Source organism: Hydra vulgaris, chromosome 10, assembly GCF_038396675.1.
Source record: "Hydra vulgaris chromosome 10, alternate assembly HydraT2T_AEP".
NCBI classification, from domain to species: Eukaryota; Metazoa; Cnidaria; class Hydrozoa; order Anthoathecata; family Hydridae; genus Hydra; species Hydra vulgaris.
The window spans coordinates 25,233,452-25,251,361 of record NC_088929.1 but is presented as its reverse complement, the minus strand read 5'-3'; the positions used below and the strand labels follow the sequence as shown (position 1 = coordinate 25,251,361).

Here is a 17,910-nt window from a genome sequence, read left to right as displayed (position 1 = left end):
TAGATGCTAAGTTATCCGCTTTTCTTGTTAAAATATCTTTTGACCATCTTTTCATAAAGACATAAAACCAGTCTTTACCAGGATTGCCATTTTTAAATAAGTGCACTTGATCTTCGCGTTTAAGGTAGCCACATACAAATTCTAGGTTTTCATTTCGGGTTAAACCATAACCCTAGTCACTAAGTAATTAGAACGCATGCATCAATCTTATTGTTTCATTTGAGAGTACCGTTGTTGTACCTGAGCCAAGAAAGCCTTTGTTGTTGTTACTTTTGCGATCTTTGAGCGTTGACACTGGGACGCCATTTTTGAATGCAGCTTTTCAAAGTGATGTTTTATTTTCTATCATATCAGTTAATGCGGCTAGTATATCGTCTTTCTTATGTGCTTTTGTTTTTTTAGTTGACATATTAAAGTGAGTAAATTGAGTGAGTGATGATTATATTGAGAAATAATATAATAATTCGTTTTTAATGAATAAGAGTCTATTATATTAACAAATAACATTGTATTTCATTCGTAATTAAACCGGAATTAACACTAAGTTAATTAGATAAAGATTGGCGCTTAGTCACTTGCGAAAAACTAAACTGTAAGTTAATCGATAATCGAACGTTAAGTTAATCGAGTGTGCGGTTTTATCAGAAAAATAAGTTTTTTTTACTTTTTTGATTTAACTTTTTGTTTTAGCTGCATAAAAATTATACTATCAGAATTAAAATTAAATTTCCAACAAGATAGTGCTGAAATTATTTTTATATCAGTTTCGATTCAAGCGCTATTTTGTTCGCAACGATAAAAAATATATAAAAAATTTTAACTCCCCATTAAAGTTGTATAAAAAAAGAGAAAAAAATGGAGTTAAATCGGGATATAATTTTATCAAATCGAATAGAGGAGATAATTCTGTATTTGAATCAATTTTTTTTTTTTTTTCATAGCCATATCCGTTTAGTTTTTATTTGATAATTTCGATCAGTGTGCGGAATGATATGGTGTGGTGCGGAATGATATGGTGTGCGGTTTGACCCGGTTTTACTCTATTTAATTCAGTATTCAAAAAAATATTTTTGAGGGTATGTTAAATGAGGTATATGGCAATTTATTGGATAATTAAATGCAGTAAATTAACATATATATTCATATCGAAAAATTATTAAAAAAAATAAATTAAATTCCTCATAAAATACTCAATTATTTATAAATCAATATTTAGCAAAACATTTTTTTAAACTATTTTTAACTACTTTATTATTTTAAGGGAAAAGAAATAAATTAAAAGTAAAAGATGTTTTCGCAATGTCATTATAATAATAATATGACGTCAACATCGCAACATTATATGCGAATGAAGAGATGCTTGCAAAAAATCAGGTTATAAAACTACGTATCAATCAAAGAAAGAGCTAGAACTCGTTGCAACTCGTCTTCTTCGTCTCTTATTTGTTGGTCAATCACAATGTCTTCCTTGGCCGACAACTCAAGAACTTTTCTTAGTTGCTCCTCATCATTATCGCGCAAATAGTCGAGGGTAGAAACATCGCGTAAATAGTCGAGGGTGGCATCATTACTAAAGTTTATACTTCTACAGCATACGGAATTAAAAAAAATTATGAAATTTAAAAAAAAAAAATGTTTAAACATGGTACCTCTGAAGTTCATGATAGTCTTGATTCAATTCTTCAGATCGGACACATTTATCAAATGGATCTGTTGATATAAGACTTTGCTGAATAGCTAACTGTAACAACTCTTCTTCTTCTTCTCCTCGATCATAAGTATCTAAAATAAAATAAAAAATCCAAATCATTAAATATTTTGTGAATGCACACAAACATCAACTCGTTTTTATCATACTCGTGGACGGAATATGCAAAGAACAGATTCTTAACTGAAACTAAAATTCTTAAACTGAATCCATACCTATCGGTCAAAATTTAAATATATCGATTTGTGTATGGGTTGGAGAGGTTTTTTTATTATTATAATATTTTATTTCATTGAATACTTGTATATCTTTTAAAATATTCTAATTTGTAAATAAAATTCTTTTATTATCTTAAGAAAAACCAAATACATATTTATATAGAAAATTGAAATGCATAAGATAAATAAAAAATTACATATAAAAAAAAGTTAAAAATATAAAAAAAATGTCTTTACGGTGACAAAACTGAGTAAATACATTTTTTTAATATCTTTTATTAATATTAAACAAAAACCATGAAAAGATGTGTCAACTCCCATATCTCTGTAGTTCCTATAAACCTCAAAGATTGACTTGTCAATTACACATTTCGTCACATAATCCGTACTGACGGAATCATTTGGTTTACTTTCATCTAGCGTAATAACTCCTTCAGGACAATTCTCTTTACCATTTAAATTGTTGAAAGTAACACGTGCATTTAATACACGAAACAGGGGGATTTCTAAAAACACAACAAAATTTTCTTTTTAAAAGCATTATAAAATAATAGTCCAAAGATATTTAAAAATTATATTAGTATATTATAAATCTACTATTGTTTTTTAATATATTGACTACACAGGTCAACAAAAAAAAATTTTTTTCTGGTGCCGAGCAAACAATTTGTTTTTTGTATAGCATTTCTCATTTTGATTTCAAATATGCAACTCTTTTTTTACCATCACGTCAAGTTGTAAAGATATTTAGGTTCTAATCTTAAGTATTTAGGGTAAAGTCCCTAATATTGTCGAAAAAAAAGTTATTCAAAAGTATGTCAACCTGGGTCTCAAAAGAAGCATATTTTCATAGAGATTACAGAAAACATAAATATTTTTTCTTAAAATTTATTGATAAAAAAAAATATGTGAAAAAATAATAAAGACTCTTAAAAAAATTTCAACAGAATGATATTCACCAATAATACAAAAAATACTTATTTTTATTACAAATGAATAACATTTTTAAAATCTCTATGAAAATACGCTTCTTTTGAGACTCAGGTTGACATACTTTCGAATAACTTTTTTTTCGACAATATTAGGGACTTTACCCTAAATACTTAAGATTTGAACCTAAATATCTTTACAACTTGACGTGATGGTAAAAAAAGAGTTGCATATTTGAAATCAAAATGAGAAATGCTATACAAAAAACAAATTGTTTGCTCGGCACCAGAAAAAATTTTTTTTTTGTTGACCTGTGTTATTATTCCTTTTTTATTGCTTATATTATTATTATGTATTATAAAATATATAATTTATTAATATATTTTATAATATGTTTATTATATAATCTTATAGTATTCATAATAATATATTTATTACTTTATTATTATTATTATTATATTATAAACTAAATTTATTAAGTTAAATTTAAAAATGTTCGAAATTAGTCCAAAAGAAGAAACAATTGCAAAAGATGTATACATGAATAATATTACTAATAACAAAACAAATATAAATAAGCAAAATAAAAAATAAAAGCTTTTGTTACGTTTATATATATATATATATATATATATATATATATATATATATATATATATATATATATATATATATATATATATATGTTCAATACAATGATTGCATTGAACTAATCAGGGGTATCTACAAAACCAAACTGCTTAAATTTATGATACTAAAGAAGAAAAAAAAAAGATTTCTACCTTAGGATAGGATATGTGATATACCCTTGGTTAGGTATAACTTTCTACTTTTTAAGGTAGAAAACTATACCTTTAAGGTTGAAAATTGTATGACAAACCATTTTTTAAAATATAACTTTCTACCTTAAAAGTTAGAAAATTATAAGTTACTAAGGGTATATCACATATCCTGTCTAAAGGTAAAAATTTCTACTTTTTCTTTTAGTGTGTAGTTGTGTAAAAAAAGTAAATAATATAAAAAGAAGTTTAACTACCACTTAGCCACTAGTCCCTTTTTTAAGACAAATATACCTATATTTACCTATTTTTAAAGGGAAACCTGCTGGCAGCTGAAGAGCAATGAAATCTCGTAGTTTAGCAAAATGTGAACTACTGTGCGCCTAAAAAAAACAAAAAAACAACAAAACAATTAGCTTCTAATAAAAAAACAAAAAAACAATTAACTTCTAATAAAAAAAACAAAAAACAATTAACTTCTAATAAAAAATTCATGAATATAATAACTACTAATAAAATTTAAGAAAAAAAAATTTACTCTTCTACTATTTTATATTTGTTTTTAAATTAATAATTAAATACTAATTAATAATTAAACTACTACTAATTAAATAAAATGGAGATTACAACTGTGTACCATTTAAGAAAAAAAAATGTACTGATTTACTAATTAAATAAAATAATTTAACAATAAACTACTAATTTTTTATAGAAAACAATAAACTAAATTTTTTATAGAAAAAAAAAACTGAAAAAAAAACTTTGTTCTTTTTATTGGGAAGGAAAGATAACATTGTATATTTTGAAGATCATAACACCATAATACCATTTCAAAACAATTTGATGGGTAGGTCAAGACAATTTGATAGATGGATCAAGACAATTTTTTGGGTGGTTCAAGACAATATGATGAGTGAATCAAAATAATTTGGTAGATGGGTCAAGAAAATTAGATGGATGAGTCAATTCAACGCTTGACACTATACTTGATATTCTGTCAGAATCTTTTCAGCATCATTTATTTTTTAAGCATATTATAACACAACCTAATATTTGTTCAATAGTGATAAAAACTATTTTAGGGTGGAAAAAATAATTTTTAGGTTTTCTGATGCCATGTACAAATAGAAGTACATTAAGGTAATAAAATTTTTTTTATTCAGAAATCATTTTCTATGATTCTATACGTAACAATCTATAAAGAAAAAACTACAAGGAATTTTATAATAAAAAGTTTTATAGTAATAAACACAAAAAATATAATAAATTTAAAAAATAAACCATGAAAGTTGAAAATTGATTACAAATACTAAAACTAATATTTAATAAGAATTAAAAATTAAAATGTAACAAGAATTAATAATCTTAAACAGCTCGATAAAAATATGCCAAGCTTTCTTCAATGCATAAGCGCTTTTTAAGATAAAACCTGCTTTTCTGTAGCAACTTCCACAATATCTGTACCATTTTATTTAATAACTACTATATATTTCTTAGACCGAGATGTTGAAACCAATTTGCAATCAGCAAATTGAAATGTAAGTAGTTCAATTTGCTGATTGCAATTGGACAATTTTTTCTTTGATTTTTTCATAAGTATATGTCATTTGTTTTATGTTTAACTTCTTTGAATTTTATTGTAGAAATCTACTTAACTGAACAAGATCTATATTTGAAGTTCTTGCAAATCCTAATTTTACTGTTAGTTAAACTTGTAAAAACTTCTTTCCATCAAGAGCAACTCTTGATTCACTGGTCACAGCATGCATTTTACAAGGACTTATGTTAATAGAGGTCAAAGAAGAATTACAATTTTATTTTTAAAATTTGTTGGTAGTAAATTTATCTTTATCTCCATTATCTTTATATGAGATCAATTTAAACATAAAGGACATATCGAGTTTCATGGTTAACTGCCACGGTTAATTACCATGGTTATATATTTTTTATTTATTCATTGAGTGAATCAATGAGTGAAATAATAAGTTATGAGGATTGCGGAATAACGCTTTAAGTAAATATATTTGTATTGTAGGCAAACTGCCATTTTTTCAATCCCAGAACAACAAATTTATTTTTCTACATTATTAAAATTCTTGATAACTATGGTAACGTTTGTTTGAGACTTTTGAACCAATTGCTTTTATTTTTATTTTATTTTTTCACTATGAAAAAAATAAAATAACTTTTAACTAATTATTATTTGAAAATTTGAAAGTAGACATCGGCTAGCAAACATTTTAGACTTTATATAAGATAAAGGCACACAACCTTTAAAGTGACAAACAAGTTTATATGCAAAAAATGTACCTGAGATACAAGAACTCTACAGTTCTTTAAAAGAAAAATGCCAAAAAAAATGCATATATTAATTTTAATACTATTTTAGTAATATTTTTTAGAAAACTTTTAATGCATATAAATAAGATTTGAAAATTGAACACACTTGCATTTTTTGTGTTATGGAGTTTGTTATATATAATCCCATAAAATTAATTAGAATCATATCTTATAAAGATCTCATGATGATGATCGCATGATAATTGTTTCACGATATACTTCTTTTTGTATGAGACATCAAAAAAATTATAAAATTTTTTGGATTGATTTAACTTGGAATAACCATTTTCTTTAAAAAAAAAGGTTAGAGAAACCCACAAAAAAATTTATTTTAAAAAAAATATTTGGAACTCAGTGATTTCCTTTATAATAAAGAACACAAATAATGTATGTACAACTTAAAAAATAAATCTTACCATGAGGTTAATTACAGGAAGAATTTGATCTTGCAATGACAAAGGAAAAGTATCTGAAAGTGCAAGTGTAGCCGAGAATTTCTGACTAACTAAAGTCATTTTTCGTAGTCTGCCAACATCTTTATTTGGGTGAAGTTTTGGATTAAAATAATCCACTATTGACATACAATATGGATTCTTTGAATCAATGTCTTTAACATCAGGTGAATTTGGGCACTATAAACAGTATATCATAATCATCTCAAGTTATTAAAAATAAAACAAGTTCTTACAAAAAATATCCATTAGAAGTAAAACAGAATAAAATTTTGATTAAGCAAAGATTTTAAATGTTACTTATAATATTCTAAACACAACTTTTCTATAGTATATACATTTTTTACAGCACACTTGTGGTAGACACGGTTATAGTATATTTATATATAGTAATATATTTTTTAATATTTTTTTAGTAATTTATTTTTTAATTCCTTTCTTTTCTCTACATTTGTATAAATGGATTAAATTATTTTATTTATTATTTCATAAATTCGTAATTGCAGCTCTAATAAGCTTCAAGTATGCAAAAAAAAGTGAGTATATTAATTTAAAAAAAAAAAAAAAGTAATACTTAAATTATTTTTCTACTGTTTACTAAAAAAACTTTTTATTAAATAGATAATAAGTATAGAAAGGTTGATAGAGATAAATAACTGAATAATAATTTTTTTACCTTTTTTACCTCTTACACCCACGTATTATAGCGCTTTGTGAGCTTTATATTATGAATTTGTTACATTAACGGCATTTATATACTTTTATCTCACACAGGTGATTATCAGTTTTCAGTTTGTTATCTAGAGTTTAGACCATATATAGTAGCACATTTACTAGCCTATTTTTTCTTTTTATACTGCTCGTACTTATATTATTTATCATTTTACTTTATATTTTGTTATCTACTTATTTCATTGTTTTTGTATGGTGCAATAATTTTAGCCATGGTTACCTTTAATGAACCAGCGGATCGATATTGACTTGTTTACTCATAAACCATTGTTTTATCATTTGTTTAGTATGACTAGAGCGTGAGTTATTGTTCACCTAATCCCTGAGTCCTAAAATTTTCTTCCTCCTACAAAATAGTCTTTACATTCATTTATGATTCTCACCCAATGACATCATCTACAATCTACTTCTATTTTCACATCTCCCAGATCTACGTGACTGGACAGCTCCGTTGGTCACTTTTTGCGACCATTGTGTCGCATAAACAAACAATTTTCACCTCTCTTTCTTTTTGAATTTATATGCAAGATTTTTTTAATACTATTTCAGAAAATATATAAAATAACCACTTTAAGTGCTTTTTTAAACACCCTAATACATTTGTTTGTACAAAACCTGTTTATTTTTACAACCATTCGATTTATAAATGTTAAAGCAATATTAAATGTTAAAGCAAGTTTTTTAGATAAGTAAAAAATTGTAAGACAAAAGAAAATTGTAAGATTTTGAATTAAGTTAATGGTAGAAAACCCAAGGAGACCATTTTATTTTTTAAACAGACCTATTCTAGAGTTTTCCAAATTTGAAAGAAGTTCAACCATGTTGGCAACTGACATTTATTGTCATATGTTGTCAGTTGCCAACATATGACAATAAATGTCAGTTGCCAACATGGTTGAACTCCTTTCAAATTTTTGAAAATCTTTTAATTCTTGAAACCAACTATAAAAAAACATACTTTCTGACTTTTGGTTTTTTAGGTTGCAAAAATATTAACAAAAACAAATAGTAACAAAAACCTAAGCATACAACAGGACTCCTGATGCTATGGAAAAGGACATTGAGTTCTTGGCCAAAAGTTTACTAGCAAAATGCCTACAACTGAGGATATTGACTTAATTTACTAAAAGAGAATTAAAATTTTTATAGACAGATAAAAATTTATTTGAAAACCATAATCTATCTGATTCTGAAACAATATCTTTTCAGTCAAATTCATCTAATGATCTAATGATTCATTTTTCAATGTATCCAGTAAAAAAGAATTTCCCAATGAAGAAGCGATAAAGTGAAAGTTGCAGCAAGCCTCCATCTTGGTGTGAGAGGTCATACAGCAATTATTTTATTATTTGAAAAATATTGTTTTATCTAGTCAGGAACCCACAGAAAAAGATTTAATACCATCAAAAGTAAAGGGGAAGAAATAAGAAATAGTTATAAAAATGTTTTATTCAGTAAGAAACTTGTCCTTTACTTTGATAGTAAATTGTGTAAGGAATAGAAACTTGTCCTTTACTTTGATAGAAAATGTCTGTGTTAGGAATAGGATCTTAAAAATAATACTATAATACTTTTATTAAAATGAAAAGGATTGTAGTAAGTGTGATGGCTTACAGTGGATGATTTAGTATTGATATTCCGTTAGGAGCGTTTCATTTTAACACAAAGATCAGAAAAAACAAATAAAAAAGGTACTGGAAGATTTCGAAATTAATAATAATACTTCCCTGTTTGTACCAAGGCAACTGCTTCAAACACTGGTGCACATAATAAAGGAACTCAACCTATTAGTAGTAAGTGACCAGGGCCCTGGCCCCGGTTAAAATGAGACTTTTTTCAAACCCGGCTAAACTATAAGATTTAGCAGGGGTTGATAGCCAATGCTAGAAAAAAATTTATAATACGTTATATATTATAATTTTATGCTTACATTTACTATTTATTAAATACTGGCATATATTTATATATTTTCAAACTCTAATTTACTTCCAACAAGATTGCAAGCAACCACTATTAAGTTATGAGTTACTCTGAGCAACCACTATTAAGTTATGAGTAAATAGAGAATAAGTATAAAATACGAGGAAATGGTTAACTGAAGACTTGAAAAGTTGTAGGTTGTATATAGAAAAAAAACATAAAGATGGCTAATAGTTATAAGGTTTTTTTGATGTGCAAGGAAAAAAACTGGATTAACAAAAGTTATTATAGCATGAAGGGACAGATACAGTAAAAGAACGCAGCTTGTTGAATAAGAAACAAGCAAGAATGAATTTTGTTCTATCGTTATAGAGATGATAGCTTGTTTGAGCATTGACGATGATTGTATTTGTAGAAAAAAGAAATGCAACCTTACAACAATGGAAGAGTGGCTCAAGCTTGGCAAATTGATTTAATTTATTATTATCATTTTTTTTTAATGTTAATTCACCTCCCCAAGGCTGAAAATGCCACTACAGACGAGGAGGCTACTTAACTGTGGTTATAACCCTCTCTCAAAAATATAATTCCGAAACACGAACCTTGACAACCAAGGCCGCTGCACAGAGAAACAAGTTGAACACAGTACTACCAGGGACGAGGTTGAGATTGAACTTGGTACCTCTCGCTTGTGATGTAAGCGGTCTACATGACCACTACACCACAATCGCATTACATTTACAATGTACTTTTAGTTTTTGTCTGAGAGTAAAAGGGTTGTTATTCATCAATATAGGAATACCAACATTATTGCAATATTTTTTTGCAGTAAATAAACGAGTTTTGTTGTCAAATAAAAATTGCAGATTTTAAGTCCAGAATTTAAATCCACACATTTAAGCCACAGCAAGCCTAGGATGTTACAGAAGAGAGATCAGATTAAAAATCAGCTGCTTGTTCTAAGCAATCAAAAAGTGAAGATTTTTTTTCAAGACAAGAGTATAAAGTTGAGTCGTCAACAAATAGAGCCACTTTCGATGTTAAATTTTCATGAAGATTGATATTGTAGATAAGAAACAGAGAAAAATCAGCTGCTTGTTCTAAGCAATCAAAAAGTGAAGATTTTTTGTCAAGACAAGAGTATAAAGTTGAGTCGTCAACAAATAGAGCCACTTTAGATGTTAAATTTTCATGAAGATTGATATTGTAGATAAGAGTACCACAAGATATCTTGTGGTACCCTTAAAGTTCCTTGAAATAAAGAAGAGTGTAGGCCTTCAAGAATAACTTTATTAATGCAGTTGGTAAGAAATAATTTAATAACCTCAAAACCTTTATATAAAGAAGTAGACAGTGTTTATTAGATTTTTGAAAAATCGAAACCACTTATTTAGCACTTTTTAAAAATTAAATGTTATTAAATATTATATAATTAATAAGATTAATTGTTAGACTTACTTTAGTTAATGGAGTTGTTGAAGACTAACCAAAAGTCTCTAGAACCTAACATCTAATATAAGATACAAGATTTAGTAAACTGAGAATAACAAAACTTAACATCAGACGGGACCTTTTTACATTGGCTTATTGGAAAAATAAAAGGACATTTGTTCTTCAGAGAGATGTTCTTGTAAAAAAGATGAAATAAATGATTAATAAAGCAACTGCTCAGTTGGTGAAAAATATGGAGTAGAATGAGGTTTGACTTAAAATTGAAGAGTAGGAATAAAAGCTTCCAAACTTTTAGTCCAGAAAGAACTTCTGAGATGCGCTTTATGCATACATACTATGGACATAAACATATATGTTTGCTATTTATTTAGATGCTGGCATATTTAGATGCTTTCGTATTTATATAAACTTTAGTATTTACATGGTGTAGTATTTGCTGAAAGAGAAGATGACAATGATGATGATGATGATGGTAATGATGATTATGATGATCATTTTGATCATAATGATGTATTTATATGCATATATATATACAAAATATAACATGAATTTTGAATTTAAAAAATATACTTTAGGATGTATGAATTTTTATGCAACCCCGGTCACGAACCCAGCCCCAGCTATATTTTATCAAACACGGCCCCGGTAAAATATCAACCCTGGTCATTCACTACCTATTAGTAGGTATGTTGTTGGGAAGCACATTATGTGGCTTTTATGACGTCACCATATATATGAGAGACACCATTTGTTTTGCGCAAGCACAAACAGAAACAACTAAGATACTAAAAAAACAACTGTTTGCAAATTTTAAAAAATATTGACCTTAAAATTTTTAAATATGCAATGAAGATATTGACAGTTAAACAGATTTAACTGGAACATTTAAAAAAATGATTCTCAAATCAAATCAAATTGCACAGAAATGCATCAAATTGCACAGAAAGCTAAAGAATACTTAGGAAACGCTATCCACTGTCATAATTTAAGTATTGAAAAGTGATAAAAAGTTGCTTAAATATAATTTTAAAAAGTTGCTTAAAACAAGGCCTGCAATGATTGTAATGTTTAATAATTCAGAAAAATGCAAAAAATAGCTTTAGATTAGTTAAATAACTTAAATAAACCTTTGTGCTCAACTCTAACACTAAAGAGAGAATAACATTTTAGCATTATAAGTTAAATTTTAATAAAATATCATTTATAAAATCATATGCAATAATTTCTAAAATTGTTAATATAATTGCATGTAAATATCTAAAAATTCTGAAGTCAAGGTAAATATCACCTCTTCAGTCTCTGTTTTATGAATAAAACTTAACATAGATAGCATTCGTGACTCAGCCTGTTGTCGTTCATCTATAATATCAAATCAACCAAATTTAAAACCTTAAATGAATTATGAAAATATTATCAATAAAAAAAATAAAATAGAAAAATCTTATAAACCAAAAAAATTCACAAAAATAATTACTTTTAATCAGATATAATTTTGTAAAACATGTTTACAAAAAGTTTTTTTTTTGTGAAGTTTTTTGATTACTAAATTTTTAGATACCTTGTATCCTGTTTATATCACTTTGCGTAAGATGTTCTAAACGAGTTCTAGTTACTAATTCTACACCTGACACAGCAAAAACTTTGGCCTGATAACCATTGATTGTGTCTATCTTGTCACTACCAAACCCTAGAAACCCTTTCTGCCTTAAAAAATTTAAACAAAAGTACAAAATTTGATCCTTTTTATATAACAATATATATAACTAAATGAAGTATAAAATAAATGAAGTGTAAATGAACTATAATAAAAAGAAAAGAATTTTGTATCATATAGATATCGCTAGAGAATAAATAATCGGTAAAATATCAAAGGTTCCTCTTTAAATAAAGTAATAAGTTCAAAAAAGGTCAAAGAAAAGACCTTCAAAGGAGCTGTACATCTGAGCCATTAAATACATTATACACAGTAAATAATCAAAATAAAAAACACATTCAATGTATGAAGTTATATTATTAGTATAAATAAAATAGGAAAAAAATAGAAAACAGTTATAAAGAAAAACAAATGAAAAAACCTAACCTAGTAAAACTGATATTTTCATGATCAAGAACAGTAGTCACATTTGCTGAATTTAATCTTGTGTTAATTACAGATGCAGGAGGACGTAATGAAGATAATTTAACAGATTCATCTCTAAACAAAAAATTATATAAGTACAAATAAAGAAACATTGTTTTAGAATGTACGCATTTATCAATCAATAAAAATAATCGAAAGAAACCATATATAAAAACTGTTAAGAAAACATTAAAAAGATAAACTGACACCAGACAAAAACCATTTTGAGCTAGAGGCCTCTTTTTAAAATTTTTAGAAAAGAGGCCTCTAGCTATTTGACATCATCCTTGTTAAAAAGTATTAGAAAGTATTTTATTTTTTGTGCATAATCAGCTTAAGAGAATCTCTTTAATTGCAATTAAAACTGATTGTGATTGTTTTAGGCTTCATCCAATTAAACATACCAAGCAATCCTAGCAGTGCTTCTGAAGCATGCTTATTGCCTTTTATCTGTTTGCTTGAGGGTCATTCTATATCAAATCACCTAATGGTTTCCAGAATACCACCTCAAATTTGCTTTAAATTTTGACTAACCACAGTATTTATGAAAAAAATACAAAATTGATCAAACCATTCAAAAGTTATGATTGATTTAATATTGACAAAAATCAGAAAAATTCAAGTACATGGAACTTACAGTAGATTTTTTTGATTTTTGACAGAGCATAACTTTGTAAATAAAAAAGTTGATCACCTGAAATTATATTAATAGTTATTAACCAAAATAATCCAATTTTGTAGGCGTTTTTGATTGGCTTAGAGGAATTGATGAGTTATTGTACCCTAAAGTTGCTACAAAACACATTAATAGGAAAATTTTTTAAAATTTTAATGTACTGCAGTTCAATACCTATAGACAGGCAGTACCAATTTTTTACTACTTTTGTGTACTTAGAACAACCACTTGTGGAAAAAAATTAAAATTATATGTTAAAAGTTAGTTTAACACTTGCAGCAGTCTATTAAAATATCACTTTTTTTGAAAAAATATAATAAATTACATACACTTGCAGGCATAGAAAATAACATAAACAGTTGAAATAAGTTTTGAAACTTTTTACTGGCGAGGTTCTATATATAGACAATCACCAAAAAAATTTAAAGACCTATACTCTATCTTATGACATAATTTTAGCATTTTGAGTGCTTTGTTAAATGGAACCCAACAAATCGTTATCATCATTATCAACGATTGTGCATTATTAGTCTATTTTAAATTTAATTTGTTTCTATGCATTAATTTTACATTAACATCTTGGTTTTCATTATAAATCTTAAGCACAAGCCCTATTTCATCATCATAAAAGCATAAAGGATCTTTTTTTGCCAAGTTATTATTATTCAGCAAATGGGTAAAAATAATAGGCAGTATTGCTAGAGCAGATTGCAAAAAAAAAATTCTCTCCACCTGGTACAAAACTGTGATAGTTTCTTGTGCCTGAGACTATGCTCATTTCTTCATATCCTTTTTTTAGGTTAAAATAAGTTTCACGATTATTGATATCATCACTTGAAATATAAAATATACCTTTAATGATTTTTTCAGCCCATGTAAACAGTTAATTTGGTGTGAGAATCTTGCAATCTGGTTTGCATTTGCTGCTTGCAGACTCGCTTTTGCTGCTTCTTTTTTTATAGCTCCTTCTATTCTATCACATGGAATCTTGCCATGGGATGTAGCAAAGAGGTGATGCTCAGCATTTATATTGTGATCTTCAAGATGGTACATTAAGTTTAATAAACATTTGAAATTTTTGTACTGTGACACAGCACCATCACTGAAGTATTTTATTTTATTGATTGTGGGTAATTTGATTTTGATCATTGGGAGTAACTTTGTGAGAAAAAAATAAGCTGTTGTTTTGTCATGGCGAAGATGGTCAGAAATTGTACAATAGCATTCACATTTGAGTTGATTTTTTTATCTTTGTAATAAACAGCAAATGGATGTAAGGTAGTTTGATCGGCTTGCCAGTAAAAACCCTGTACAGCATCTTGCACAAGAAAACTATAGTTCTCTGCAAAATCCATAAGAATAAGACAAGTGTGCTGATCTAATGTTCTTTTTGCCTCTGATAAGTAGGAGGACTGTGCTTCTTTGATAAAGTGGTGGTGACAAAGGTCATAAAAAGTTTTACTTATGGCTTCAATAAACTCAATAATTCTTGTTTGGATTGTGACAAGTGACAAGTGTTTGTTTGTGATCTGATCGTCAAAATCAAAATCATTATTTTCAAACACATTTTCCAAGTAAGTTTTCAAATTTACTTTACCACGGTGGTATGAACATAGATGAAACATGCAGCTTCAACTTTCTATATTACAAACACATACTATCAACAAATCTTTGTGATATATTAAATGGCCCTTATTTAAAGCAGCGCACATCAACTTAGCATTTTGATGATAATGCATAATACATGTAAACTGAGTGACTTCCACTACTGTTAACTGTGATACACCACTTCGGCCTTAGTTCACAGAACTTGCTGAATCCAACATTGTGTTTAGAGTATAACTTCTTAAACTGAAGATAAAGTTCCTTTAATCGAGCTAATATTAAACATTTTTATTTATAAACTTTTACATTATTTATACGCACAGAAACAAAGTCTTTTTTTCTTGGAGATTGTCTTGTGAACTCTTCAGTTTCATAAATTTCAATGACTTTTTGTCTAACAATATCTTCCAAAGACTGTCCTATTTTAGCCTCAGGTTTAGCAAGTATTTCTTTTTCATTTCAATTGAAAATTGACCAACTATCAGGAGTTAGTGTTAGTAGTTGAACTTTTTCTTCCTTCAAACTTATTTTCACTTTATTTTTTATTGCATCTAACAGTTAGTCTAAATCATTACAGTTTATATTTTGTTTTTTTTCCAATACTATATCTTTATGGTCTATATCCAATGCTGACGCTACTAAGTTTGTCATACTTGTTGCAACTTTTTAGCTTTTTGCTTTCCATATCCTAATTTGTTGCGCCTACTTACATTTTGAGTAGAGATATTTCCAATAAAGACACACTCTTATTAAGAACTGTCTTACCAAGGTCTGAACAACTAAAACCTTCTTCAGCAGTTTCATCTTGACTAACTTCTGTAATTTGTTCAAGTTTGAATTCATTCATACAGTTAGTACAAACGTTTTGACCAGATTAAAATTAACACAATTCTTTGATAATTTATTTCTTGTGGACTTTAAATGGATCACAACAGTATTTCTGAAGTGCTTCATATCTAGAAATATAGGCTTTTTCATGGTGAAAATAGATTTACACTACATATAACTATTTCTGCATACACAAAACTTTTTAGTTTTTGGTTCTTACAATATTAAAAACTAAAATAATAAAATCCAGAAATTACTGTGCAGATTTAGATTTTAATACAAACTCATGAAACAATTGAAGTATTTTACACTCAAATTATAACCATGTTTAATTTAAACTATATCATTATAATTATATTATATGCATAAAATTAAACAAATACATATTATAAAATCATATCAAATAAATTAATTTAAGATACTGATTATGTTACTTTAGGGAAAACTGATTATAATATATAATCTACTTATATTATAATCAGTTTTCCCTAAAATAACATAATGTTATTATAATATATAATAACACATAATTTTAATTTATTCTACAAGTGGTTACTCTAAGTACACAAAAGTAACAAAAAATAGGCACAGCTTGTCGGTTGGTATTGAACTGTAGCACATTAAAACTTCCAAAAAATTTTCTAATACTGTGTTATTTAGCAACTTTGAGGTACAAGAACTCAAAAATTGTTTAAAATTAGTCAAAAACACCTGCAAAAATAGATAATTTAGGTGAAAAACTATTACTGAAAAAAATTTCAGGTGATCATCTATTTTATTTAATAAGTTGTGATCTGTTAAAAATCAAAAAAATCTACTGTATGCTCCAGATAATCAAATTTTTCTGATTTTGATCAATATTAATTTAACTATAGCTTTTGAATCGTTTGGCCAATCAAGCTGAAATGTTAAGGATTGTGTTTTTTTCATAAAAGCTGTGGGTGGTCAAAATTTGAAGCGAATTTGAGGTGGTATCCTGGGGTACTTGAAAAACTAGGTGATTTCATATGGAATAACCCTTGATGTTCAATACTTCTTTTCAAACTTCTCTTCATTTTCCCAATACAAAAGTCATTAAATTATAAGTGTATATACACCAGGATTGCTTTTGGAAATAATTATATTTATCATTGTGTAGAATTGTTTTTAAAGCATGCAGGGTTCAAAAGGTAACTTTTATACTTTGTTTTTTGAGTTCTTTTTTTAATTTTAATCTAGTGCTTCAGAAGCAACAGGGATTTTGTTATAGTGCAATCATTTTTTGTTTTATTTGCAACCATACCAACAGGCTTGTGTTTGTTTTCAAGATAATAACATATTTTCTCTGCCAGCATTTTTGTTTAGTTTTTATTAAATTTGGTCCTAAATTCAAAAGTTCAACTGTGAAAGAGTCTGCAGAAGATTTGGATTAAATTTTGGTTAGAAAATTTTAAAATTTAATTTTTTGGCTTATACAATTTTTATCGTTTATTGATAAAGATTTTCATATTTTACTTTTAAATACTTTAATTTTTTTTTAAACTTTTTGATTACTCTTTAGTTAAAATAACCATGAAAGAAAAATAAAAGATATGAGATTTATTATTATTGTTATTATTACTAATTTTATTATGCACAAATTATTTAATTATTATGCACAAATGAATCACAAGATAAAAAGTTAAAATTGCATCAAAAGCTGCAGACTTTTTTTTAAAAAGAAAATCATTAAAATATTAAAATGGTTTTCGTTTGACATCAGTTCATTTTTTTTAAATGATCTTATCAGTATGTCATATTTGATTTTTTTTTATTGTTTTTATTATAGCTTTATTTTCTGTTTGATGGTGGTCTGAACCGATCAAACCAAAATATTACAAAAATAGTTCTGTGCTTCATCTTTACCTTTAAAATCTTTAATGAAATAAAAAATTTTCATTTTACAACAATAAAAGCAAATTTCGATTGGCAATCTGACATCATACTGGTTTAGGGAGTTGTGATGGTTTCAGAACATGCATAAACTGATATAGGAAGAACATGCAAGGGAGTTACTGCTACATTTACTGAGTACCAGTTGTTCCAGTTTTTTTTGCAAAAAAAATATATGGATTTAAGTGGGCAAAAAAAGTCAGCAAATAGATATCTATATGCGCTATAATATAAATGTAT

The 17,910-nt window shown here is 27.0% G+C and overlaps 1 protein-coding gene across 1 annotated transcript in view; it reads right to left on the bottom strand.

Moving 5' to 3' along the window:
* Positions 1-1,137: 1,137 nt before the first annotated feature.
* The window catches only part of LOC100214929 (ankyrin repeat domain-containing protein 13A), a 37,015-nt gene continuing 20,242 nt past the window's right edge, over positions 1,138-17,910 (bottom strand). Inside the window, exons 8-15 of the mRNA XM_065807596.1 lie at positions 12,612-12,725; positions 12,090-12,235; positions 11,820-11,890; positions 6,392-6,607; positions 3,940-4,018; positions 2,223-2,432; positions 1,650-1,782; positions 1,138-1,570 (exon numbers count right to left, since the gene is read on the bottom strand). Coding sequence (XP_065663668.1) covers positions 1,384-1,570; positions 1,650-1,782; positions 2,223-2,432; positions 3,940-4,018; positions 6,392-6,607; positions 11,820-11,890; positions 12,090-12,235; positions 12,612-12,725 — 1,156 coding nt within the window. The 3' untranslated portion in view covers positions 1,138-1,383. The remainder of the gene's footprint in view (positions 1,571-1,649; positions 1,783-2,222; positions 2,433-3,939; positions 4,019-6,391; positions 6,608-11,819; positions 11,891-12,089; positions 12,236-12,611; positions 12,726-17,910) is intronic.